This window comes from Zonotrichia albicollis, chromosome 6, assembly GCF_047830755.1.
Source record: "Zonotrichia albicollis isolate bZonAlb1 chromosome 6, bZonAlb1.hap1, whole genome shotgun sequence".
In the NCBI taxonomy this organism is placed as follows: Eukaryota; Metazoa; Chordata; class Aves; order Passeriformes; family Passerellidae; genus Zonotrichia; species Zonotrichia albicollis.
In genome coordinates, this window is record NC_133824.1 from 46,907,704 (window position 1) to 46,933,131 (window position 25,428).

At 53.1% G+C, this 25,428-nt stretch overlaps 2 protein-coding genes across 7 annotated transcripts; one reads left to right on the forward strand and one right to left on the reverse strand.

Moving 5' to 3' along the window:
* Window positions 1-142: 142 nt before the first annotated feature.
* CEND1 (cell cycle exit and neuronal differentiation 1) lies at window positions 143-17,851 on the reverse strand. 4 transcript variants are annotated; one of them, XR_012580885.1, is made up of 4 exons: window positions 11,929-16,255; window positions 10,859-10,935; window positions 8,565-8,720; window positions 8,298-8,341 (listed from the first exon to the last, which is right to left on the reverse strand). XR_012580885.1 is itself a non-coding variant. In XM_074543496.1 (3 exons), exon 3 carries the CDS (start codon window positions 8,172-8,174, stop codon window positions 7,782-7,784), a length of 393 nt encoding a protein of 130 aa, XP_074399597.1. In that variant the 5' UTR covers window positions 8,175-8,341; window positions 8,565-8,720; window positions 17,696-17,803; the 3' UTR covers window positions 143-7,781. The 4 variants fall into 4 exon arrangements, 3 of the variants coding, with proteins under 3 accessions (XP_074399597.1, XP_005495967.1, XP_005495968.1); XM_074543496.1 differs by lacking the exons at window positions 10,859-10,935; window positions 11,929-16,255 and adding an exon at window positions 17,696-17,803 and having other exon boundaries at window positions 143-8,341; XM_005495910.4 differs by lacking the exons at window positions 8,565-8,720; window positions 10,859-10,935; window positions 11,929-16,255 and adding an exon at window positions 17,696-17,851 and having other exon boundaries at window positions 143-8,341.
* Window positions 17,047-25,415, forward strand: LOC102069736 (NACHT, LRR and PYD domains-containing protein 12). Of its 3 annotated transcripts, XM_074543456.1 has the most exons (8): window positions 17,048-17,294; window positions 20,463-20,624; window positions 21,316-23,008; window positions 23,511-23,639; window positions 23,864-24,034; window positions 24,245-24,418; window positions 24,543-24,713; window positions 24,879-25,413. In XM_074543456.1, exons 1-8 carry the CDS (start codon window positions 17,141-17,143, stop codon window positions 25,078-25,080), a joined length of 2,856 nt encoding a protein of 951 aa, XP_074399557.1. In that variant the 5' UTR covers window positions 17,048-17,140; the 3' UTR covers window positions 25,081-25,413. The 3 variants fall into 3 exon arrangements, with proteins under 3 accessions (XP_074399558.1, XP_074399557.1, XP_074399559.1); XM_074543457.1 differs by lacking the exon at window positions 24,245-24,418 and having other exon boundaries at window positions 17,047-17,294; window positions 24,465-24,713; window positions 24,879-25,415; XM_074543458.1 differs by lacking the exon at window positions 20,463-20,624 and having other exon boundaries at window positions 17,050-17,294; window positions 24,879-25,411.
* Window positions 25,416-25,428: the final 13 nt, after the last annotated feature.

A 25,428-nucleotide genomic window follows, 5' to 3' on the forward strand; every position in this document is an offset into this window, starting at 1 on the left:
GTGAACCCTGGCCTTGGACGTGTCCAGGGATGGGGCAGCCACAGCTTTCTCCAGACAACCTCCAGAGGGGGCACAGCAGGCTCCACTCACACCCACAGGTACACGAAGATGCTCACGGGAGGAATTATACAATCTCTCTATGTGTGTGTATATATATCTATATATAGTTTATTTCTCACAATCCTGGTAAGAGTTACAGGTGTATTTGGGAATCATTTACAGTTTCACAGCATATGGAGTGGCCATACAGCTTGTGATGTGAGTAACATACAGTGTGTAGAGAGCACACGATTCCGACCCATCCACCCACCACTCACACAATGGGTTTCCAAAGCTAATACTAGATTCAGCTACGGAGAAAGCCTGGAAAATGTCAGGGTACAGCGTTGGGTGTCGTACAACACTGTCAGTCACAATGGGACAAGCTAAACTACTTTAAATTTTCAATCTAGTATTTCTAGTCTACCTGCATTATTGCATTTATACGCTTTTTTTGTTTTCAAAGTCAAAGTAAATAGAATACTATATGGGAAAGGAAAAAATTCTTGACTATTTTAGGATTTGAGCTGCAGCCCATACAAAGTGTCCATAGAAGCATAGACAAGATTATAAATTCAACAAGGTATAAATTAGCTGGATAGCTTTGTGTGTAGGTAGGTGTCCATTTCCCTCCAGGAAATGTGTCTAGCAGCATATTGTTTCTGAGAGCAAAAAAAAAACCCCAAACCTGTATGTTGAACACAGGTAAAGATGTGTAAGTGACAAGCAGGTCTGGTTGTACAGGGAAGAAATCAAGGTGTCACTTGGAAAATTCCTATCGTTTGGAAAACACACTCAGGAGCTGACTCAAAACCCACCAAGGCCATTGGAAAGGTGCCTGAGGCTTCCAAAGGAACAGCAGGCATTTCAGTCTGACTTCTGAGGGCTTTGGATCAGTCCCTGGAGAAGTAACAGAATCCAAACAAACCAAAACCAAAACAAAAATCCCCTGTAATCTGACCTTCAATTTCCCTTCCTAAAATTTGAGTTCCTCCACAAACTGGTAGCCAACCTGCACTGGAAGAGAGTTGGTTTCCTGGGGAGGTGAAACTGCAACTTTTAAAGGCTTCAGTTGAAACAGTCCTGGGAAAAGGCACCAGGGTTATGAAGGGCTGCTCAAAACTCAGTAAAGCCAAATTATTCCCATGTTGGTTGGTTGGTTGGTTGGTTGGTTTTTAACCAAACAAAATTGTGTGGCACCCTTGTTCTCATCAGCTTGCCCCAGAAGCTTGGCTGCTTGAAGCAGCCGTGGCAGAACCAGGGATATGATGCAGGATGTGACTGTTGGAAAGGTGAATGAAGATTCCTCTTATCCTAGTGGGAGCTTTGGTGCTGCAGCATCATCACACAGACAGAAAGAACCTATACATTCAGGCTTGGGATGCTGCACTGGGGCTGAGGAACGGAAAAGTGATGGAACTGTTTGAGAATTCCAAGCTGGGAACAACTAGAAGAAAAATGGGAACAGCCAGTCCAAAGCCTGTTTAACCCAAGTTATGCTTTTCAGCAGAAAAACCTATTTAGTTTGAAGAGCATCAAAGAGCAGAGGGCACAAGTCGCAGAGTGCTGCATATCCGAGCACACACTGTCCAGAGGAGGGAGCAGGGCTGTAGCACAAGATAGATCCAAACTCATGAATTTGGAAAGCCAAAGGGTTTGATCTCTCATGAGACTTTGAGGCCTATTATGGCCAATTGAATGAAATGTGAATTTTAGAGGCCCAGACGTCCCACAGCTCCCTATCACCCAGTGACACCTGATCAGTTCACTGAGATGAGACAATCCTTGCACTTCCTGCACCCTCACCCCTGGCACAACAGCTGATCCTTCCAGGCCAGTAGAAATACATGTCCTCAACCTCAAAACTTCTCTTTTCCCTCTGTTTTTGGTGCTCCAGAGGGCTGAGGGAGCTCTGGCTGCAGCCAAAGGCAGTGTGTGCTCACACCATGCCAGCCCCTGTCAAGCAGCCAGAACACCTCACACCTGGCAGGGAAGGACAGGAATTCCTGGGGATTTGTCATCCATCACAAATCCTGTGGCAGACTTACACCCTCAAAGGTGAGGGCAGATCAAAGCTTCAGACACTCCCTGCTGTGACACAGTCTGGGGGCCCAGCACCGCCTGTATTTTTGGGGGAGCACCTAAAACCTGCCTTAGACAACCCAAAATCTGCCCCAGCCTTGGGCTACAGAGAGGCCACACCTGCACAGCTGCTCAGGAAGAAAGTAGGGCAAAAAAAGTGAATACAGTGCAGTGGCCAAAGAAGGAGGAAAGAACAAGCCATGAATCAGATCAGAAACCAATGGAACCCCATAATTTGTAGCAGCTGAAGATCTGGTGTCAACAGACATCCCAGGAATTAGGGAATTTAAAAGGAAATCAGGTTATTGATGGTCTCAAAAAGAAGAGGAAGTCATCATAAACCCACTTTATTCAGTGGATTAAACATCCTTTGAGGGTTGCTGGATGGGGGCACAGGATCCAAGGCTTTTTGGTGCTGTCAGTCAAGTGCCACACTTAAGACCCAAAATGTGCCAACAAATCCTCAGCATCAGCAGATTTCTCCCCAAAAGAGTAAAGGACCAAATACCTCCAGTGTAAATAGCAGGAAATATTCCCAATTCCAATGTCTTGCAGGGAGAATTTACTGGAATACAGAACTGCTATGCTCCAGATCAAAGCCAATTCCTCTTTGTGGTGGGAAGTGCCCAGGCTGTGCAGCAGAACTGCAGCCAGCTCATGAACATGATGTGATGCTGCTTCATCTCTCAGCCTCCTGGTGAAGGGAATGACACCACAGCAAGGCCTGGGAAGGGACTCAGGGAATCATTCCTGCTCCAGCATGGAGGACGGACCAGGAGGATGGAGGTGCAAGCATTTGCATTTGCAGTCCTTGTCATAATGTGAAAAGAGAACACAGCCCCTCCTGATGTCCTGGCAATTCCCCTGAATCATGCAAAGTTGGTTATAGAAAAGTTCAGGTATTTTTCTAACCCTTTAACATTGCTCAGAGCCAGCAGGAATTAATCTGGGAAAGGCAATTAGCAGAGGTTAATTTGCATGGCACCAGAGCTCGTCATTTTTGCCTTTTTCTGAGGAAAGAAAAAGGGAGAAGAGGATATAAAAGTTAGCATGTCCTTACCAAAGCTATTAGGATAATTAAACAGTGCTTTTTCTCTCCACTTCTCTGTTCTGTTCCTGGCACCCTCTCAGAATCTTCACCGACTTGAAGCTTTCCATGGAGCTGATTGAAATTCCAAGAATTTCACCTTTCAAATATATTTTTTCATTGCCTTCCTTTTTTGGTTTACTTCTCAAAGAATCATTTTCCTCTTCAATCTTCAGCACTGTTATTTTCAACCAATTCTAAGAATAGTTAGAAGGCCGCTAAATTCTAAACCCCAGTAGCGTTTCCAGGAAAAGCAGGGAGTATTTTAAGGCATAAATCATCTCTCACCAGCTCCAGGGGCTTTTTGGTTGCACTGCTGTTGTTCATACACAAATCCTGATGCCAGTATAAGCAGAGCTGCCTCAAAGAAGAGACTTGCCTTACGCTCACTCTAAAGAACATTTGTGTCAATTGAAAAGTAAATGTGCAATTGAGATGATTTTATGATGACCTGTGATCATATCCCTGGTGCCAACAAGAACTCAAAGGCCAGAGCATGGTGAAGCCAGTGGAAAAATTCCCCTTGTTTTCAGTATTCTATGGCTCAACCTTCAAACTCTAGTCCATCAGAGACAGAAATGGATGTTTCATTTATCACCCAGCGCCCTAAGAAATGCTTCAGGGCAAGTGACTGTTGAGTGCTTTAAGGGAGCCCCAGGCAAACAGGAATGCATTCTAACCCTCCCCAAAATGCTGCTGCACAATCCCCTGGCTGCCAGATTTGTTTTCGTCCTGCTGCAGCACTGTTAGGAATAACAGGACTTATCTACAGGGTATTAAATCAGTAGGAAGAGGAAGCAGAAGCATAATCCATTTCATCTCTCTTAAAATAGAAGCAGCAAAAAACCTTCTACTGAGTTGTCCAAGACAGCAAAATGACATCTTTATATTCAACTAAAATTTATGATTCCCTAAAAAGAGATTGAGATTGGGTGCAGTGATTCAATCGAGAGTTTTGGTGATAAGCTGAAAGGTCTGAAACCAGTTTTGCCAATATTTAATTTATCGACTTGATCAAAAGAGTAAACTAGCAATCTAGATCTCTTCAAACCCCAAGCACAGACTCTTGATTAGTTTTAAGTGTTAATTCACTCTCCCCATGGAGATGTCACTGGAAGGACTTCATACCACAAAAACCACACAAAGAAGGACATCAAGCAAATAACGGCGTGTGCTCAGTACGAGAGAAAAGACAACTATTTATTTAGCACAGCAGCGAGGTCAGTCATTAAAGCCTTCTGCTTCCACAGCTTTGGGGCTGAGAGAGGGGCATGTGCTCCCTCCCTGGTGCTCGCTGGACATTTTTGGCTCAGAACAAAAGCACTGCACAGCCTGGCACAGGAAGGCAGGACAGGAGCTGTTTGCAAGGCAGGCTGCGGCATGCTGTGGCATTTACGCTGGATCTGCCCGGCTCAACACTGGAGCCACGCTTGGAAATGCGCTACAGCACGGTCCAGGAGGGTCTAAAAGTGCCTCAATTTAAAGCAAAGAGCCCACAGGACTGCCCAGGGAGGGAGCAGGGGCTCGGGGCTCCAAGCACACCACACACTCAGCATTTCACCAGCCAGACATCCCTTGCACTGAGGAGAAACCAGGACTGGAAAGGAATCCAGGAGCTGCATGGCGTGGTGGGAATGGCACAGAAAAGACATCATGGACACTTGGTGTAACTGCAGGGAACGAAGGAAGGGGCATCTCCAGCTTGGATTCTCTCCCCCTCCCAGACTGCAGCAATGCAACACAAAGGTTTGTACACACACACGCAGGATGTGCTTCAAGGCACACACACACACAGAGACACAGAGGTGTTTTCCAAACCACACTGCCAAAGAGGTGGGTTCCAGGTGCTGAACCTCGACAGCAGACTGATCACAGGAAGTGGAAAATCCCTTGGGAACAGGACAGACCTCATTCAGAAACCCCTGACAAACAGAACATACCAGGCTGGCCAAGCAGGGAGGGCCTCGAATGAGCGCCGTGCCTGACAGAGCTGCGGCCCCATCGCCACCTCTGGGGCGTTTCTGGATGAAACTGGCCTTGCATCAGAGTGCTCTAAGGGCAGGCAGGGTTTGGAGAGGGAGAAAAGGTTAAGGCCATTGGCTGAGAACTGGTTTTCCCCTCTTCTGTTGCCAAAGGTGAAGACAAGGAAATAAAAACATTTTAGAAAGGAAAACTGGAGACTCGAGTGGAGCAGGTGCTTCACTTTCCTCCCTGATCTATCTATGCTGGTCAGGGCAGAACAGATAGATGCTGTGCCTAATGTCACACACTGCTGAAAACAATCCTAGGCCAGAGCTGAGAGGGAGAGAGGGGGCAGGAAAGGTGGAAACATCTCTTGAAAACACAAGTCACTGTCTGAAAATCACTACCTTAGACGGCAAAACATGAACCAGAGCAGGAGGGGGTGATTTCCTTCTGAGCAACGTTAGCAAAACTCCCTGTGAAAATTTCCCTGCCAAGTTGTGCTTCTGAGGGGAGAGGAGGACTCTCCTGCTTCTAACCCTTCCCCAGGCTGTAAGTGACACACTGCTGCTGGGAACACATCCACAGCTCATGCCAAGAATGTTTTAGGCTACCAGGATCTCACCTGGAGCTGTAGCATTGCTTCCCAAAACTCCTGTGTGCCCAACACACCTGCTCCTGCCTCTGTGCTGTCAAAGATGGAGGCATCAACTTCCATCTGCACCAGGACACAGTGCCTGATATTCCCAGAGGCCATACACCCTTGGGAATATTTTCTGAGCTTACCACAGGAGTAGCCATGCATTCCAAGCCCATGTGCGTTCAGATTTGGAGGTGAATAAGACAGACATGAGCCAAGAGCAGAATTGCCAGGTCAGGTTATACCACCACACCATCCCATCCAGGGACTGTGCCAGAGGCAGACACTGCATAGGCAGCACCTGAGGAATGAATGCACACCTCACTCTACCTCTGCAGCCCCTGAATCCATCCATCCATCCATCCATCCATCCGTCCCTCCATCCGTCCCAGTTAAAGGTGCACAATGGGCTCTGTAACAGAGCTCACCCCACTGTGTCACAGCCCCTTTCTAACCATCACTCCTGCCCTGCCCATGGGCTGTGGCTGCTGCCGAGCTCCCACTGGACCTCATCTCATCTCTGACCCCACTTCAACCCAAAATGTAAGGGGTTTTTGTAACACTGGCAGCAGCCAACAGAAGCCTAATGGAAGCTTTCAGAGGCAGAGCTCCTCACCCCTTGCTGTTTAGTGCTGAGCACTGGCCAAAGCACTAAACACCCTCTCTCCTCCCCCTCACAAGGTCTGGCTTTAGAGCCAAGGTACTCACCCATGAAATCAGGCTGCTCCTGAGGGCTGGGAATTTGTTTCCATTTCCAAAGTGTGGATGAGTTACAAATCCCTGCTACTACTCTCACAAGAGGGAGGCAAGAAATCCACCCAGGACAGACTCCAGTGCCCTTGGAGGGGGTTCCCTGGTATAAAGCAGGTAGGTTAGTGTTAACTCTCATGGGGTCCCAGGTCCTCTCTGCCCTAACACCAGCTCATTTCTCCCCATTTTCCTGTCTTCCCATATGCTGAGAGGCCACAGCCTTCAGTGGGGGAAAAAAAAAATCCACTGAAAGGCCTTATCCAAAACCCCAAAAAATGAACACAAATAGTCCAGCCAGCCTTGAGGGAGCTTGGACTGAGCCCACAGCACCTTGCAAAGCCCAGCCTAACTTTAGGAAATACTAGATCCAAAACAAAGTCTCTCTATTCCAAACGCTGCCCACGTGACCCTGGCGAGCCCTGGGATCCTGAAGGCTGCAATGGGACTTCTCTGGGCCACAGCACAGCCCCTCTGGTCACTGTCCTGCTGGCAGCTCAGCCAGAGGAGTGACCTGATGTGACATCCCAGGCTCACACCGGGCTCTGCCACGCCGCAGCCACCCTGGTTCCTCCGGAGCACTTCCCAGACGGGCGTTCCAAGGTGGGGTGATGAGGGGCAGATGCACAGACACCGATCAGGGATCGCCCGTGGCTGCTGGGTCAGGGAGCTGCCTCTTCCCTGCCACTGCCCCTGCGCTTCCCTTGTCCTGGGATGGGGCTGGAAAAACAGCCCCAGCCCAGCGTGACAGGAGAGCCGGGCCTTAGCACTCCCCTTCCATCTTCTTTACCACAGCCCAAGTTAAAACAGAACCAAACAGAAACCAAAACACAAATTGGGACTCTGAATGGGACGCAGAACACTTTGGACTTGAAAACGGGACTGCAAGGAGGGGAAGGGAGGTGTCTCCCAGGGAGGACAGCAGGGGAGGGGAGGGGACACCGTCATTTACACCGATCAGGAGAAGCTGTAATCTATACACAGCGGTATAAGCCAAGATATATTACATGAAAGAACACACTGAGTGCATGGAGTTACCCACAGCGGGTCAGACTGGCACAGTCGTCTTGAACAAGACCCTGGAGTTGCAGTTGGTGTTTGTTGTTGGCCTATCTAGCTCGCTCTCTATATATATAGCTATGTATAGAATTTCTCTGCATGCATTTGTCTCAAAAGGAGCTGTACAGCTGGGCTGGGTTCCTCATCCCCACCCCGTCTCGGTCTTCATTTTTTCCGGGCTAGGAAAGCCACTCCCACAATCACAGCCAGCGCGGCCACCGCCACTCCTCCCACGATGATCAAGGGCTTCATGTTGTCGAAGAAGCCGCCCGGGGACTCCTCGGAGCTGTTTCCCTTGTGGTCAGAGTCAGGGGACTGCCCGCTGGCCTCCTGCGGCTCCATGCCGGCGGGGCCGGGCTTCAGGTTGCTGTGGTTGTTGGCGATGGCGGCGTCACCTGCTGCCTTCTTGGTGGCCGTGGCAGGAGCAGGCTGCTCTTTGGGGGCCTCCTTCTTGTCTGCATTCGTGGCAGGCCCGGGGTTGGGCTTTTCCGGCTTCCCGGAGCTGGCGGCCTTGGCGTCGGGTTTGTTTCCGCTTCTCACGTTGCCTTTGGAATCCATCCTAGGGGTGCTGTGGGCAGCGGCTGGATACGTGGGGCTATCCCAGCTCTTCTCCCTCGCCCAGCTGCTGCAGGAAGCAGAGGAGCCACCCGAGCTCAAGGCCTGGGAGAGGCTGTCTTGGGATGCTTGTTATGCTGGCAGTGTCCTACCTGGACATGGTACAGCACCTAGAGCGGGAAGCAGAACAAGGAGAGGTGAGTGACACGGCAGAGCAAGCCAGTGTTGTTCTGCCTGGAGGTGATGTAGGAGGACGGGAAGGAAGACTGGAAAACTGTTGGCTCCTTCTTTCAGAACTGTGAACTACATTCAAAGCATTTAGAACAGGCTCTGTGCCTGTAGTAATCACAGAAGTAGAGAATGGCTTGGGTTGGAAGGGACCTTAAAACTCACCTTGATCATGCCACGAGCAGGGACACCTTCCACTGGATCAGAGGGCCCCAAGCCTGCACAGCCTGGCCTTGGACACTTCCAGGGATGGGACAGCCACAGCTTCTCTGGTCAATGTGTGCCAGGGCCTCAGCACCCTCCCAGGGAAGGATTTTTTTCCTAATATCGAACAGGAACATCAAACAAGTTGGACTGACTGTCATCTATGGCTGCCATACTGGGCATCCATAGTCCAAGTCCATCCCGGCTGTGTGTGTGAGGCCATTTGTCAGTGATGACAAACTCACATCCAACCAAATAAACCTTACTTTGCCTTTGCTCACCCTTTCAATTCCTTCTGGGTAAGAAAAGAACACTGTGTTCCATGGGAGAACAGATGGATAGATCCTTCCTGCCTGTCTCACCCTCCACCCTCCCTTTTGCAGCACTATCCCAAGGTCCATTCAGGAAGTGGTTAAAATGTGATCTTATGTGATATTTTCTCTCCAGATGGGTACTGCAGGAAATGCAGCATTAGTTTCTCAGTTCTCACAGATAGCAGAGATAAAAGGATTATTTCTACCAGCATTTCAGTAGAGCAACAGCAAAACAAAGTGCCAGATCCTCAGCTGGTGCAAAACAGAGAATTAACTGCATGGATTTACTGCAGAGCTGGATCTCATGGTGATAGAGACATCTCAGTCCTGTGATCTCCTTTCAGGGTTTGCTGGACTTGCCCATGGAGCCAAACAGGATGCTGGTGATCAGCTGGGGCTATCTCCCCCAGGGAACTGGTGGAAGCAGTGAACAGCACTGCTGCACCATGGCAATTCAGCAAAGGGACAAAGTGGGCTTTGAGGGGATGAAAAACTACCACAAACCTCACCCCACAAAGCTGGCAGGGCAGGGTGAGCCGAGGATGGAGCTCCTGTGGCTGCACATCCATGTGATGGGAGGAGAGGACAATGCACTGGGCACTTTGCCAGCAGGCTCTGGCAGTTCAGCACCACATCAGCCCCAAGCTTGGGAAATAAAGAGTAACCAGGATCTGAGCCGCCGGCACTGCTGCCTCCCTGCTGGCCTTCAGGGCTGCCAGGAACCTGCCAGGAGCTTTCTGCCTGCTAAGTGAAATCAGAGCTCATTGTCTGCATCGAGAGCTGAAGAGGCTCCTCACAAACCTCAGCCAGCAAAGGTTCCTTCCACAGCGGCTCAGAGGGCAGATCACTCCTCTAATGACAGGCACAAGGTCCCAGGGCTGCTGCAATGATCTGTGCTGCTGACTCTTCTGGGAAAGAGGCTGACAAACATGGGGCCTTCATCTCCATTTAGGCAGGAATGGAGGAAATCTCACAGAAATGAGAGGTCTGGGACTAGAGCAAAGCTGAGCAACACCTTATGGCTCCTAAGTGTAAGATGGAAACACCTCCCTCCTCTGCTCCCCCTTGCCAGCCATTGCTTGGTGGCCACCAGCTGCTCCAGTGCCAGCCAACTAGAGCAGACTGAGGGAACTGCAGCACCAAAATCATGGAATCCCACAGCTCTCACAGAATATCCTAAGTTGGAAGGGACCCACAAGGATCCTCCAGCCCAGCTCCTCACGCTGCACTAGGCTTGGTGACCATAAAACCCCGTATTTCTCATTGACTGCAGCTGGACAGTGCTTGCATTTAGTTTGAGAAACTAAACCCTTTTGGAAAGCCCAAACTGTGCCTCCCTCACAGCTTGCTGAGTGTGTCTCAGACATTTGGGCATCCTGTACCACACAAACACCACCCCAGATGCTCACCCAGCTTCAGACCTCGCTGTGGCTTGGGGCGTGGGAGGGAAACAAGGGCCTGGCCAAGTGCAAGAATATTTTCCTCTCAGTGCTCATTCTGTGATATTTCTGTAGATATCACCTGCCTCACCTTTTCCTGTGCTTCCAGAGAGCATCCATACTGCTCTGTCAGCACAAATCCCACATAAATCCAGAGCTGAGGCTGCACACAGTCACTCTCAGGACTCTGTTCCTTTGATTTGGGACCAGTTTATCCTTTTTTTTTTTTCAATCTGGTACAATGAGACACAAAGAAATAGTAAGTGGAGCCCACAACTGAAGCAGGCTCACAGGTTAAAGCAGGGAGGGTCAGATTAATCCATGGCATAAATATTAATTTACCTTCTTTGTCACTTTGATATCAGTTAACTGGGCCACTCACACACTCTGACATTCATGTGGCTACAGCACATGGACCAAGCATTAAACTTCTGCTCTTTCCCTAGGAAAATCATGTGCAGCCTATGGAGATTGTGAGGTAAATCAGGGAGGGCAAACTCACCTTCTTGCTGAGAAATGGGGACCCTGCACAGCCCAGGCACCTCCAGGTTTATCCACACCCCTCACTGCTCCAGATTCCTGGGGGCACAAAAGCTGGTTTTGCTTGGAGCCATGGAGTCAGGAGCTTTGTCCTGCTGCCGTGCCCTGCATTGCCACAAACAGAATTTCCTGATTCTAAGTGCATTTCCACTAAAAGCAACACAAACCCATCACACAGCTTAGAAAAGGTTTTAAAAGATGTAGAAACCAAACTAAGCCAAAAATCAATATCAGCAGTTCTTAAGTGCCTGCATAAAGGGCTTTTGCCTGTGGTTTTCCATCACTGCAAGTAGCCACAGGATCACCCAGCACCTCTCCAGACCCTCTGGCCTGGCTCCTCTCTGGCTCCTGGGTACCCTTAGCAGCACATCCGCTTCCACCCCAGTACTTAACCCTCTTCTATGTGCTCTTAGCGCCTACCTTGGGAATCATCTCTCCTCTCCATCCTGTACTTCCAAGGGCATGACCATGGGCTCATCTTTAAGCACCTCTCTCTCCCCCAGACTGAAGAAAGAAGTGATTTCCTCATTTCAAAAAACTAACCCTGCATGTGAGGGTTCCCCCCATTCCTTTGTCTCCTCCTCTTCCCTCATTCCATCACACCAAGTTTTTCTCTAATGACACATTTTCCTACCTTTCCTTTCTTCTTTATAGCTCCTCACATCTTTTTATTCCTCCCTTTTCTCTTGTCAGCTGCTGTCTCTGCCTGTCTACCCATTCCTCCCCCTTCATCTCCCTCTCTGCCTCCTACACAGGCAGCAGCACTTGGGAATAAGATTTTGTGGGAGACAGGCTTCATTCCCTGCTCCATGCTATTTCTGTTTAACAATCAGTGCCCTTTCTGGAAGGTTCTCATTGCCAGAGCTAACCAGCTCTTTCCCAGGCTGGGAAGAAGGAGTTGGTGTAATAAAATCAGGGATGATCAAGGAGAAAAAGGAAAAGGAAAGCTTTCCAAATTGCTGCTGCAAAGATTGGCACACAAACACCACAGCTCCCCTGGGATGCTCTCAAGGTCAGTGCAGTCAGACTCACCCAGAGCAACAAGCTGCCCTCCACTGGAGCAACAGGCCAGCAGAGGAGCAGCTCCCCTTGGCTCCCTGAAGGGCACTTTCCTGCCTCAAATCCCAGCAAATCACCAAACACATCTATTCATCTGTCTCCTGCGTGCACAGATGAAAGCTGCATCAATCCTGCACCGAGCACAGCAGATGAGTCATTGCTGAGCTGAGCCACAGCCCAGCTCCACCAGCATGGCCCCTTCCCTCTGCAGGGACCCATCCCAGCTCCAAATCCTCTCATCTTCCTCTGCTGCTTCCATGGGGAAGGAAAAGTCAGTGTCACTTTGCAAGAGCGAGGAGCTGCTCCAGGGTGTGGGTCTGGGGTGCAGTGGGAAGCTCATCCCCAGGGTTTTTCCCTCTGTCATGAAAAGCAACCCATTTCCATCAGATCCTTGACTGCCACACTGAGACTGGCAGCAAGGAAGGATTTAACAGCACAGTGGGGTTATGTATCAGGATTTATCCTGCAACAAAGGTCCATCCCTACACTCCAGGTGTCCTCCAGTTGGAAACATCCATCTTGGAAACAGCTACTGACCACATCTGACCTGGAGCAATGCTGTGCAGGAAGAGCCAGAGATGGCAGGAAAAATCTTCAAATCCTCCCCCTCATCCCTTAATCTCCTCTTCCTTTTTTTGTCACTCCTGCCTGTCTGGAAGGCACTCATCCCCTAGGGCATGGGACAGACAGACCCTTGCTGTCCCTAAGGAAACAGCAGCTGGCACCAAAGGTGGCTCTGGAGCAGCAGAGGGAGCTCCTTCCCCAGCACTCTCACCATCCCACTCTCCTCCATCTTCTCATCTAACCCTTAAGGAATGCAGCCAGGACCGCCCTGTCGTTTGGGACGTGTCCTCAGGGGTCTGTGCCTGTCCCCTCTGCCACACCTGGAGTGATCTGTCAGGGCTGGAAGGATTTGTCTCCAGTCCCCTCCTGCAAGTGAGCAGCATTCCTGGTGCTTCAACTCCCCATTCCCAATGGGGAAAGCCAGCATTTCTCCCTTTTTCTGAGCTGCTGGGGAACAAATGTGTTCAAGGCAGGGAGATGCCAAGCAAGCACCCAGGAGAAGGTCAGCAGAGTAGTGACTAAGCCATTCCCAGTGCCCAAGAAGTGCAGCGAAGATGGATGAGGTAATGCACCGCCTCTGATATTACCATAAATATTAAAGCAGCTTTACATAAGGAGCTTGTGTTCTCTCAGCTGCCATGAGCAGCTCCCCAAGGAGGATTTTTAGCTCCCTTCCAGGCTATTTCAGCCCCCGACTCCTGACGCAACACACGGCAAGCGTGACACAACGCAACGCAAACCCCACGCCAGCAGAGTCACTTGTCACAGACGCTTCTGAACGGCCTCAGTGCTGCACAGCCAGGGACAGACTGTACAGGAGCCTGCTGTGCTTCCCAGCCCTCCCAAATCCAACCCTCAGAGACAGCAGCACCCAGTCACAGCAAACACTGCTGACCCACTTCACTCTGATGAGATATTTATGAATCCTTTTCCCAATCTGTTGTTTGTTACTCCCCACATCCCTCCCCCCATCCCTGGATTAAACATTTCCCTCTCAAACAAGCCCTTTGAATCTTGTTATGGAGAGTGTCAGATGCTGGAAGTATTTTAGCAGTGGCAGCAGCTTCAAATCGCTGCCACGGGGGGAGATCTGCCAGTCAAGCCTCTGCTCCGTGGCTGCGGCAATTCCTGCAGCTGCTCAGAGCCCCAGCGTGCTCCTCACTGGTCCAGCTGGTGCTGGCAGTGATCAACAATTTGTACCCACCATCCCCACAGCCCCCAGAGCATGGCCAGGACCCCCCTTCTTGCTCCCAGTGCCACCAAGCCATGTCCCCTCTCTCCAGGCTGGGCAAGGCATCCACACTCAGAGATTGGGTTGTACCTGGTACCAAGGTGAGGTCAGGGAACAGGATGGGTTCCTGTAGCCCAGTAAGGGCAACTTTGCCCTCCATTTCCAAAGGGAAGGGCTCTGGGATGCAGACCCCGGGCCACCAGCTGCTCAGAGGTGTGACACCACTGCCAGTGTCCTCCTGGGAGGCTGCCCAGCCATGCTGCCCACACAGGTGACAGAGCACTTCAGTCTGCCCACCAGAAAGAGCCCAGAAACAGGACATATATGGTCTTTTTCTACACCACAACCTCTGCAGATGACAAGCTCTGAGCTGAGCGTCACCCCTGCAAACCACACACATCCTGTCCCCAAAGAGCTCCTGGGATGGATGTGGCAGACATTTTATTCTCTGAGAGATGGAGGCAGCATTGCAGGCACACCACACTCCTACCAGGGGCTCAACCTGTGTTCTTTTGGAGGGGTTTAACCCCAAACACAGTTCCAGCCTACCCTAGTAACCCACACATGTTTGTATACAGCCACGTGCACAGCAAATACCAGGCACTGCCAAGCAGCCGTGGGAGAGAGGAGATTTTGTCTGCAGCCACGTGCTCTGACTGACTCCCTGGGGTGGGCACTGAGTCACAGCTGGCACGGCCCTGGCCTGCTGTCAGCAGGAAAAGCCACACCTGGGAAGGCCCCTCAAGTGCCACCAGCCTCCCCCATACAGCTTGCACTCTCAGACACACCTTACAGCAAAATAATTTCTAGAATTCAACAGAATCCAGAAATACGTCGCTGAGGCTGGGTTGGAAATACCCTGCTGCAAAGCCTGGCTCCTCAGGGTCCCAACACAGTCCCCAAGCCCCTAAAACAGAGTTCAGAGCACCTCAATTTGCTGTGCTAATCTCACTTTAATCTTGAGTTTGAACTTCTCTCAGACACAAAATCAAATTCTCTTTTCCCCTCAACAGTTTTTTTTTGGGTTTTTTTTGTTTTTTTTTTTTTTTTTTTTTTTTTTTTTTTTTTTTTTGTAGCAGAGCAAAACTGTTGCTTTTACCGTTCAAAACCACGAGGTGTTAGATCTTGAGCCTCTCCCTGGCAGGGCTTGGCGCCCCTCACCCCAAACAGAAATTCAGGGCACAAAGGAAAAGCTTCTCAGCCAGGATGACTTTTTCTTCCCATGGCAGCTACTTGTCAGGACACTGGAGCAATAATTGGGAACACTTTGGGAGACGCCACAGCAACAGGAATCCTGGAGCCTTAACCCATGACACCGCACAGGGATCTGGCTGTATCCTGAACCCTACCTTGGGCAACTCCTTCTGTTTTAACTTTTGCAAACACACTCAGTTCATTTCTTTAGAATGTTTTTCCAGCCCTCCCAGAGTGAAAAATTAATTTCCAACAACACCCTGGCTGGGGCCATGGGGCTTCTCTTGGTTCCCTGCTCAGCTCTGGGCCTGCGGTGCCAGCTCAGGGATAATGTCACAGGGCCAGCAAACATTCCCTGCCCCTTGGAAAATGGTGAACACTCATTCCTTCCCACCACAAAGCCCTGCTCCTTACCCCAGGCCTGCCAGGACTTGGGAAAAGCCTTTTGGAAGAAGGCAGATGCTTCATAATTGGGGTGCTGCTCCCCAAGCAGCCACAAGCCAGTCCCCAGCTTCAGGAGGCTGATTCCCTTTCTGACAGATCTTGCTGTTAAGGCATCTTCCCCCCAGTCCTGCATCCCAAATTCAATATCCACAAGCAAAAAAGGATGAGGGATATATGTGACACAGTGAAATAGCCCCAACCACTGCAGGAAGCAGCAGCAAATTCAACACCCCTCCCCAGTTTATGGGCATCCTAAATCCATCCCTTCCGCATGATGCGGCATCACCCCCTTTGTGGCTCAGCTGGGGCCAGCAGGAAGATTCTGGAAGCAATTCCTCTCATGCAGAGCTGGGTCTGGAATCTGGCAGCCCCTGGATCTGCAGGCATCAGCCTGAAAACTGTTGCTCTGCAGCTGAAATCTAAGAACCCACTGCAGGCAGACAAGGGGCCAATTCCACACGAGGCAGTGACCTTCCAGGGAGGCTCCCACACTCTCTGGGGTAAAACCCATCCCTTACCTTATGCAGCAACACCAGGGCATTCTCTTTCCCAGCAGAAAGCTGGAGAGCATCTGGGGAAGGATGGCCAAAGCTCCTCCAGCATGGAAATCCCTGTTCATGCAGCTCCATCCCTCCCTCCACCCCGTCTGCCAGCCCCAACACCTGATCCAGGATGGGAACAATGTGCCAGGGTGTTCTCCAGCCCCGCATGCCAGCAGCCTGCCAGGGGAGGGGATGGATGCAGCGGGATGAAAATGCACTTTTAGGGGAGAATTGGGATTTCTTCCCCCACCCTAGCACAGTATCACAGGGTAAGATGTTGGTGTTGGGCACCGTGGCTGAGAAAGGACAGCTGGAAAACACTGAAGGTCAAACCTGTGAAGGTCAGACTTTTGGAGGTCAGTCCTGAGATAGAGCAGGGAGCTTAATCCGGCATAGTCCATCCTCCCTCTCCTGACGGCATCCTGCCCAAGCCCCACCCAGGAAAACGGGGCTGCGGCGGGGAGGTTTCCTCTTCTTGTCCCAATGCCCAAGTTCTGCCGGCCTGACCTCGATTCAATTTTAAAAACCCTCTTCTTTTCCCCTTAGCACCTCCCCAGAAGCCACCAGAGGGACAGAGAAGTAAACAGGAGCAAATCAACAGGTCCCTGCCAGCACACATCCCAGGGATGCACAGGGATGCACAGAGAGCAGGGAGATCAGACTGAAGAGCCTGAGACATTCCCGAAGCATTCCCTCCCTGGAAGCACCCACCGTGACTCAGGAGCCCTGGGCTGGCACCCACCCCTCTCCCATTCCTTCGGTGCAATATTCTCCTTGTTTTAACATGCACTGCTGCCTCTGACATCTTCCTCCCTTTGCGGGTTTTTGGGGGCAGATTTCCCTTTGTGAGCTCCTCTCCAGCACAAGCCCAGGGTCAAATCAAAGGATACACCCCCCAAATTGCTATCAGATTCTCCCTGCCCTACAAAACAACCCCCTTTCCTGGGAAAAGGTGAAGGCTGAACCAAGCTGCCGCCTGTTCCTGCTTCCCTCCTGCCTCACAACTGACAGAATTAAACAGTCATTAAACCCATCCAGGCAGAGCAAAAGGCAAACAAATCCCTCTGTCCATGCAGATGGGAGGGGAAAAGCAGCTGGAGAAGCGCTCAAACCCTTCCGGGGAGGTGCGGCAGCTCTCTGCCAAGGCCGGAGGGGCTCAGCCCGGGATGCTGCTTCCTCTCCTCCCTCCCAGCAGCCCTGTTTCCGGCACATGGCCGGCTCCGCTTCCCCGTGCTCGCCGCCCTCCTGCCTCCGGAGCGCTCTGCGGCATCCAGGGCCTGTCCTTGGCCCGGCCCGGCTCGGAGCGGCGAGGGATGCGCTGGGGCTGAGCGGTACAGCCCGCGGCGGCGGCGGGGAGGCTGCAGGTACGTGCGGGAAGCTGCGGGCAGGAAGCGGCCGGGAGGCGGCCATGCGTGTGCAGGAGCCCCTCCTGTGCCTGCCTGACCTTCAGCGAGCGAAGCGTGCGAGCTGGGGCGGGAGGGGAGCCCTCGGGGCCGGCCGTCCTCACCGTGCTCCTTGTGTGGGGTCAAAAAGGAGCTTTTTGCCTCGCACGGGGAAAGCTGCGGGTGCCGGCTCCAGAGGCAGGCGGCATGGCAGCCCCGGCCTCTCTCCCGGGCGGCCGCGGGAGCTGCACACTCACCTTGAGCAGGTAGCTCCACGTCTCCGTGTCTCTCTGTCACCCTGCGCAGGACATCCGCACGTCCCCGAGCTGGGAGCCCCGGACCTTCCACCCGCGCCCCCCGTCCCAGCGGTATCCCTCCCTTACCTCTGTCCTCCAGCCGGAGCAGTCACACCTTGGGAGCTGGCTCTTGCGCAGAGAGGAGGGAGGGAGGCAGGCAGAGGGTGGGGGGGAAACTTGGGAGTTTCCCACAATGCACCTCTGCAGACTGCATGAAGATGGAGAGCAGGGAGGGGGGAGAGGGCGCTCCAATCCAGAGGGAAGGGCTGGGATCTGGAGGGGCCGGGTGCCAAGGGGGGGCCGCAGGGTGGTGAAGGCAGCCCAGCTGCATCTCCACATCCTCTGTCATTTGAGGCTGAGCTGGCTCAGCAGTTCAGGGCTATCCCTGCGGCACTGACCCCTCTCCTGCTCCGTTTGACTCTCCTCCAAATCCTGCCTGGATTTGCAGCAATTGCATGAAACATAGCAACGAAGTGGGGAGGACACACAGGGAAAAATACCCAGGAGCAGGCCAGCCTGATAAATTGGGATGCCTCTGTGTAGACCACAGGCAAAAGGAGTATGAGCCTCCCCCCACCAGGATTTCCAACTGAGATGATCCCAGGCAGCGAGTTAAGGAATGTAAAACTGACTTGCCAAGGAGAAGCTCTGCACAGTGGAGGGAAGACACCGAAATGCTGCACCTTGTGATAGTTCTGTGCCAGCTCTGCTTCCCTTCTCCCCAGACTGCTCCTTGTCCCAGCAGGCTGGGATTTGACACCCCTTCCCAGACCAGAGCTGGGCACACAGCCCAGTCCCACTGCAGAGCGCTGTCAGCCAGCCAGGCACTGTCAGACACAGCCACCTCCTCCTCATCCTCACCAGCTAAAAGCAAAGAGACCTCTCTGTTACAGCCTCACCCCTCCAACCAGGTACAGGGCTCAAATTCCCATCCCTATGTCACTTCCTGCTTGTATCCCAAACCTCAGCAGGTTCTGAGATTCTCTGGAGCTCTTTCAGCCCTTATTTCAGAGCAAATCGGGCTGTGTGCTTCTTGCCCATCTGCCTCCACCCTGCTTGGGACCCACCAACCACCCACCAGTGCCCAGCCAGGTGTATGTCATGTCTAAAAAATACTCAGGTTGCTTAAATCCCACTGCAGAGAAAAATCCTGCCTGTGTTAGAAGAGAGCTGCAGAATGAGGGGCTGGATGCAAGAACATAAATCTCCCAGGACAGGCTATGCTTCCAGGGCCTGCCTTGGGATGCAGCTACCCACACCCCCTCGGGGCAGGGATGAGCAAGGTTATTCCTTCTGTAGTCCTTGGCTCCAGGAGCCAGCTGGGCTCAGACAGTCTGGCACAGACGGGATTAGCTGTGGCTGGTGCTGATGTACCCTCTGTTCCCTGTCTGGTCCTGCACCCAGCAGTGCCAGCACTCTCTGCTCTTCCAGACACTTGTGCCAGGCACAGCCACGACCTTTCCATGGCTCCAAACAGCTGCTTCCCCTTCCTAACACCACCCAAATCTGCTGGATTGACAGACAGCAGAGAGGGCTGCAGAGGGGCTGAATTCCTGCAAAGCTGGTGGAAATCCACAGTTTAATGCAGGGGACACCCCCAAACCACTGCTTCCCTAGCAAAATCTCTTTGCTACTTCTGTATCAAGCAGGAATATCCTCAAGGTGGCAGGAGGAGGGAGGGAGCCTCCTGCAAGTGGGAGCCACCGGGTCTTGTCCCCAGAGCCTGGATGAGGGGCTCCAGCAGCGGTTTCCTTGTGATCACACACTCTGCCTGTGTCTTAGGAGATAAGCAGCCCCACGTGATGCTCTCACACGCCTCAGACCAGAATTCACGTTACATTTAAATTCTGGATGTAAACTTTTTTTTTTTTTTTTACTGAGGTAGGAAAGAGGGAAGTGAAGGAAAAGCTGTTAAAACAATGCACTTCCCCCATCTCCCCGTGGCAGAGTCACATCCCCCCTCACGCAGCGCAGGCACAGCAAGCGGCAGCCCTGGCTGAGACACAGCAAGGTGAAAATGGCTTTTTCAAGGTCAGAGGGAGTGGGAAACCTTTAGAAACGGTGCTGCTGGATTTGCCCCCTCCTCCTCTGCTCACAGCACCTCCCAGGAGGAGTTAGCAGGGATAAGGACAGCCCTGGCTCCTGGGGAGCTCTCCCTGCAAAACCCACAGGGGAATGTTGGTGGCAGCAGCATCCATGGGAAGGAACATAGAATCGTGGAATTGTTCAAGCCCTCTGAGGTTATCATCAGGACCAAACATTCCCCAGCACTGCCCAAGACATCACTGTCCCTTGTCCCCAGGTGCCACATCCACGCAGCTTTTAAATCCCTCCAGGGAGATGGGGACTCCACCACTGCCCTGGGCAGCTGTGCCAGGAATGGACAACCCTTTCAGTGAAGGAATTTTCCCCAGTATTCCATCTAAATGTCCCCTGACACACTTGAGATAATTTCCTTTGGAGAGAAGCAGTTGTCCCCAGAATTATTTGACATCGTGCAAGCAGGAGGGACTGTGTAATGTCTGGCTCTGAGCAGGGAAATAAGAAGTCCATAAGGAGTCCCTAAACTCCCAGTGTGCCTTAAAACATCCTTTCTCGCTTTCCCAGTATCCCTCACAGGCTGCTTTGCTAAACACGTCATTCTGAAGCTTTTTTTTTTTCCCCATCATGGAAAGAAAATCATCACTCACAGAAAATAAAATCATTGAGTGGGTTACCCCCTCCTAATCCAGACACAGGTGCCCTGTACATGAGCTGGAGCAGGCAAACCAGGAGAGCAGGTCACAGCACAGGCTCACACCCCTTTCATCCCTGAGCATCCAAAGATCCTAAAGGAGCCTCTCTCCTTTCCTAGAGCCCGAGTTACAACCTGTCCCACAGCTGGAGAGGGGGGAAAAGGCCACGCAGCAGCAAACTCTGGCTGTTGGGGCAGCACCATTTGTCCGTACCTCAAACTCCTGGGAAAGCAGGATGAAGGACATTTCTCACTGTGGAATGACTTGCTGCAGCACCCAAGGTGGGTTTCCCTGGCAGCAGGAAGTCCCTGCAGTGAAAATCCAAGCCCTGCTCCCCCTGGGGTACTATTTATAGCCTGGAATGCTGAGCAGCCTCACCTGGAGCCTCCCCACCAGCTGGCATGGGCCTGGGCTCTGAGTTCAGTCGTGGGCACTCCTTGTTGAAGCAGTTCTGGGGACAGGGTCACCCAGCTCTGTCCAGGCAGCTCATCCCTGCAGTGAATTACATGGGCTTGTAATTCCTCGATAGATAAACAATTCCTCCTGCATTGTTTAAAATTACGGAATGGTTTGGGTTGGAAGTGACCTTAAAGCTCACCCAGTGCTCTCAGCACTTTCCAGCAGCCAGCTGGGCAGATTCTTTCCTCTTGGGATGGGGATTAAGGATATCTCTGCAGAGGTCTGTGCTCTGGAGCCTTTGTCCCCTGAAGCATGCAGGGCAGCCCCAGGCAATTGCCTTTACTCCCAGGTGATGAATGAGGATGATAAAACAAGGGTGGATAGATCAGGATCAGGACCCAGAAGGAGAATGGCCAACCTACCAGATCCTCACAAATTGTGTCTTTAGTGCTGCAGCCAGACTTGGGAGTGCACTGAGCATTGAAATAAGCAGCTGGTGGTGTGTCGGGGGCACAGGTGAGCTGGTGAGGAATTTCTCTGGGCTGAGAACTGACCCTGCTCCTCTTGGCACAGGGCACAGGTGGGACAGCAGAGAGCACATGGTCTGGGAGTCCCGCCAGCACAGGGAGCTGGGCGCCTGTCCCAGGGAGAGCCTGTCCCTCCAGAGCCGCTTCACCCCCCTGACCATCACCAGGGAGCCTGGGAGCAAGCACGGAGCCAAGGATGGAGCTGTGGGAGCCAGCCAGGGATGTGCCAGCGCCAGCAGCGGAGCAGCCGCCACCACCACCATGCTGTTTGAACCCAGTGGAGGCGGGCAAACCCCGCAGGTCGTGGTGCTGGTGGGGGCCCCAGGGATGGGGAAGACAACGATGGTCAGGAAGGTGATGGTGGAGTGGGGAGAAGGGGCACTCTGCACGCAGTTTGACTTTGTCTTCTGCATTGACTGCAAAGCCATCGTCCTTCCCATGGAAGCCAGCATGGCAGACCTGGTTTCATGGTGCTGTCCTGGCCTGCAAGTGCCAGCTGGGAAGATCCTGGATGACCAGAAGAAGATCCTGTTCATTTTTGATGGCTTCGAGGCCCTGGGGTTCTCCTTGGTTCAGCCTGAAGCTGAGCTGAGCTCTGACCCCAGAGAGGTGAAGCCGCTGGAGCTCACCCTGATGAGCTTGTTGAAGAAGACTCTGCTCCCCAAAGCCTCTTTGCTTATCACCATGAGGCCAACAGCTCTTGGAAGCCTGAGGCAGTGCCTGAAGGGTGAGAATTATGTGGAGATACTGGGATTTTCAGCAGCCAGGAGGGAGGAGTATTTCCACAGGTATTTTGAGAACTCCAACAAAGCAGACGTGGCCTTCAGGTTTGTCAAAGGCAACGAGATCCTCTATAGCTTGTGTGTCATCCCTATCATGAGCTGGACCATCTGCACCATCCTTGAACAAGAGCTTTGTGGGAAGAAGAACCTCCATGAGTGCTCCAAAACCACCACAGGGATGATGATGTTCTACCTCTCCCAGTTACTGAAGCACAGGGACAGGGACAACCCACAGGTCCTCCAGCAGTTCCTACTCCAGCTTTGCTCCTTGGCGGCCGAGGGTATTTGGAAGCACAAGGTCCTCTTTGAGGAGAAGGAAATCAAGGACTGTGGCTTGGACCTGCCAGGTCTTCTCCCCTACTTCCTCAATGAAAAAATCCCAAGGGAAGGAGAAGACCATGAGAGTGTCTATGCTTTCACCCACCTGCACCTCCAGGAGTTTTTTGCAGCAATGTTTTACGTTCTGGAGGATGATGGGGAAACGATCAGCAGCCTGGGGAGGCTTGAGAAGAACGTAAATAAATTATTAGAAAGCTACAACAAGTCCAGAAAGGATTTGAATGTAACAGTGCAATTCCTCTTTGGTCTGGTCAACCAGAAATCCATAGAGTACATGGACAATACCATTGGGTGCAGAATTTCACCACGAGCCAGGGAAGAGCTGCTGGAGTGGCTTCAGGGGAGGCACAGAGGCCTCTCCCACCCTGGCCAAGCACTGAAGGTTTCGGAGATGGACACTTTCCACTTCTTGTTCGAGATGAACGAGAAGAGCTTTGCACAAAGTGCATTGAGTCATTTCACTGACCTGGACTTGCAGGACACCAGGCTGACCCTGTATGACCAGATGGCTCTTTCCTTCTGCATCCAGCACTGGGCTGGGCTGGGCTCCATCACCCTGCAAGGGTGCTCCTTCCACTGGCGGGATCCTGAGGCAGAGCTGGATGTGTCAGTGCCTTGGTAAGTCCTGTTCCTCCTTGCTTTAATGACCCAAAACTGCAAAGATTTCTCTTCCTCTGTCCCAAAAGATGATTCAGCTCCTCCCTCCTGAACACCAGTTTGGCCTTTCCCTGGGTGTTTGGTTCTGCAGCAGATGATTTACTTATTCTTGGGGAGAATAAGGAACACGTGGGCTCCTCCGTCCGCTGCCTACTGTGGGATTGACAGTGATGGAGCTTCTTGGCTCGACCTGGCAAGGCCCACCTGTGGCCAGCTGTCACTCAAAGTTCCCATCATCCCCCTTCTCCCTTGAAAAGGGGATCCCTTGTGCTGGAATGTTAAATGCGCCCTGTGACTCACCTTACATCTCCGGGTGGCTCCAGCAGCAGTGCTTGAGGTCCTTTGCTCCTCCAAAGCCACAAAGGTCCCTCTGGAGGAGCTGGAGGTTCTGCTCGGGGTGGGGGGGTTGTCTGCTGGTGTCAGAACCGCGAGCTGCCACCACTGCAGCTCTGTTTCCTTGCAGCTCTGGAGTCTCGGGAGCCGGAGGACATCCTGGTGCCCTCGTCGCGCGGCGGCGGGAGGAGCTGCCCTGCCCCATCCACCTGCTCTGCCGCGCTCTTTGGCACCGGGACAGTGCCCTGCAGGTGCTCCGGTGAGAGACGCACGTGGAGTCCAAAGCAGGGCTGGGATCCGGGCTGGGGGTGGGGGCACCCCGACCACAGTGCAGGGGGTGAGTGGGTTGGTGCTGCCCCGCTGCTCCCGGGGGACAATGGCCAGGAGCCAGGGGGAGGCCAGGCCCTCTTTACCTGAGGGTTTGGTGGGCAGTTGAGCAGCCAGGACAGGTGAGATATGCTGAGCCCCTGTTCTCTCCCGCAGGCTGCAGTGGTGCCGGCTGTCCGAGAGCTGCTGTGCGGAGCTGGCAGCGCTGCTGGCGGAGCACCCGGGCCTGGCCCAGCTGGAGCTGGCTGACAGCTCGCTGGGTGACAGCGGCGTGCGCCTCCTCTGTGAGGGACTGCGGGCTCCGGGCTGCCGCCTGCGCATCCTGCGGTGAGCACCCCCAGAGTCCCTCGGGACTCTCAGACCTGAGAGCTCCGGAAACACCAAAGAGGGTCCCCCTGGGGTGGCGTGGTGCCTCTGTCCCACACTTCAGGCCAAGGAGCGCCAAGGTTGTGGCACCAGGGTGGGGAACACCACCATGGTGGGATAACAGTAAAAGCACTCAGGAGGCTCTGAGGGATTTCCCGGGGTTCCTATCAGGCTGCGGTATTCCCGCATCACCAGTGCCAGCTGCGAGGACCTCGCTGCTGTGCTGGGCACCAACACCTGCTTGGAGGAGCTGGATTTGTCCTTCAGCGAGGGCCTGCGCGATGCCGGCGTGGAGCTGCTGTGTGAGGGGCTCCAGCACTGTGCCTGCCCGCTACAGACACTGCGGTAAAGTGCCTGCAGGATGGGCAAGTGCTCCCTCCTTCTTATGCAGAGCTTTCTCCTTCCCACCTGGAGCAGCTCAGCGAGCAGAGGCCAAAGCCCTCCTTCCCTGTTTCCCTCGCTCCCACAGGCTGGGCAGCTGCCGGCTGGCGGGCACCTCCTGCCCGGCCCTGGCTGCGCGGCTGCTGCAGGGGCCCCGTCTCAGCTGCCTGGACCTGAGCGACATCGAGCTGCGAGCCCAGGGCGTCCTGCAGCTCTGCCAGCAGCTCCGGCATCCCGCCTGCCCGCTGAGGAGCCTGGGGTGAGTCAGGGCCCTGTCCCGGCCCCTTCCATGCCCGGAATGCCCGAGCCGGGCAGCGGAGGCCGCGGGACAGGCAGGGCCGCACCGGCACCGCGGCCGCTGCAGCACCTCCCTCCCCACAAGCTCCAACACCTTCTCCTCTGCTCCTGCCTCCTCCGCGCCCAGGCTGAGCACGGACGGATTCAGCCAGGCCCTGCTGCAGGAACTGGACGCCCTCCGGGCCCTGCAGCCCGGCCTGAACATCGGGAACCTCCTGGAGCACGACGTGCCGCAGGCCGGGGCCATGGCCCGGCTGCCCTGCCACCGCGGGGTGCTGCCGGGGGGCAGGAAGGCGCTGCCCTCCTTCAGGAGACCTCCCATCCTTTAGGAACATCCTTCCAACAACCAGAGCCACTCCTGGCCCGGCTCTCTGTGCTGAGAGTGGGCTGAATGTGCCCCACCCTCGGGGCAGAGGGAGGAGATCCTGCTGCATCTGCGGGGCAGGATCTGGGTCCTGTCCCCTCCCTTTTGTCCTCGTTGTTGCTGCCAGCAGTTGCATGCATTTGGCAGTGACAAATAAAGACCCGGCAATCCCACAAATCTCCTGGGCTATTCACCCTCAGCCCACCATTCCCAGGGATGTCTCTGTGGTTCCCGTTCCTACCCTGAATCCCCAATGAATGGTTGATACACCCTTTATAGAGGTACCCATGCCAAAATGAGGTTCCTGGTCTGG

Excerpts from the sequence above, each read along its gene's own strand:
- LOC102069736 (XM_074543456.1), top strand. The coding sequence starts at position 17,141 with ATGGCCGGCTCCGCTTCCCCGTGCTCGCCGCCCTCCTGCCTCCGGAGC. Across the intron at positions 17,295-20,462 it reads CGGCGGCGGGGAGGCTGCAG|AGCCCGAGTTACAACCTGTC; the intron begins GTACGTGCGGGA and ends CTCCTTTCCTAG. Across the intron at positions 24,419-24,542 it reads TGCCCGCTACAGACACTGCG|GCTGGGCAGCTGCCGGCTGG; the intron begins GTAAAGTGCCTG and ends TCGCTCCCACAG.
- CEND1 (XM_005495910.4), bottom strand. The coding sequence starts at position 8,174 with ATGGATTCCAAAGGCAACGTGAGAAGCGGAAACAAACCCGACGCCAAG.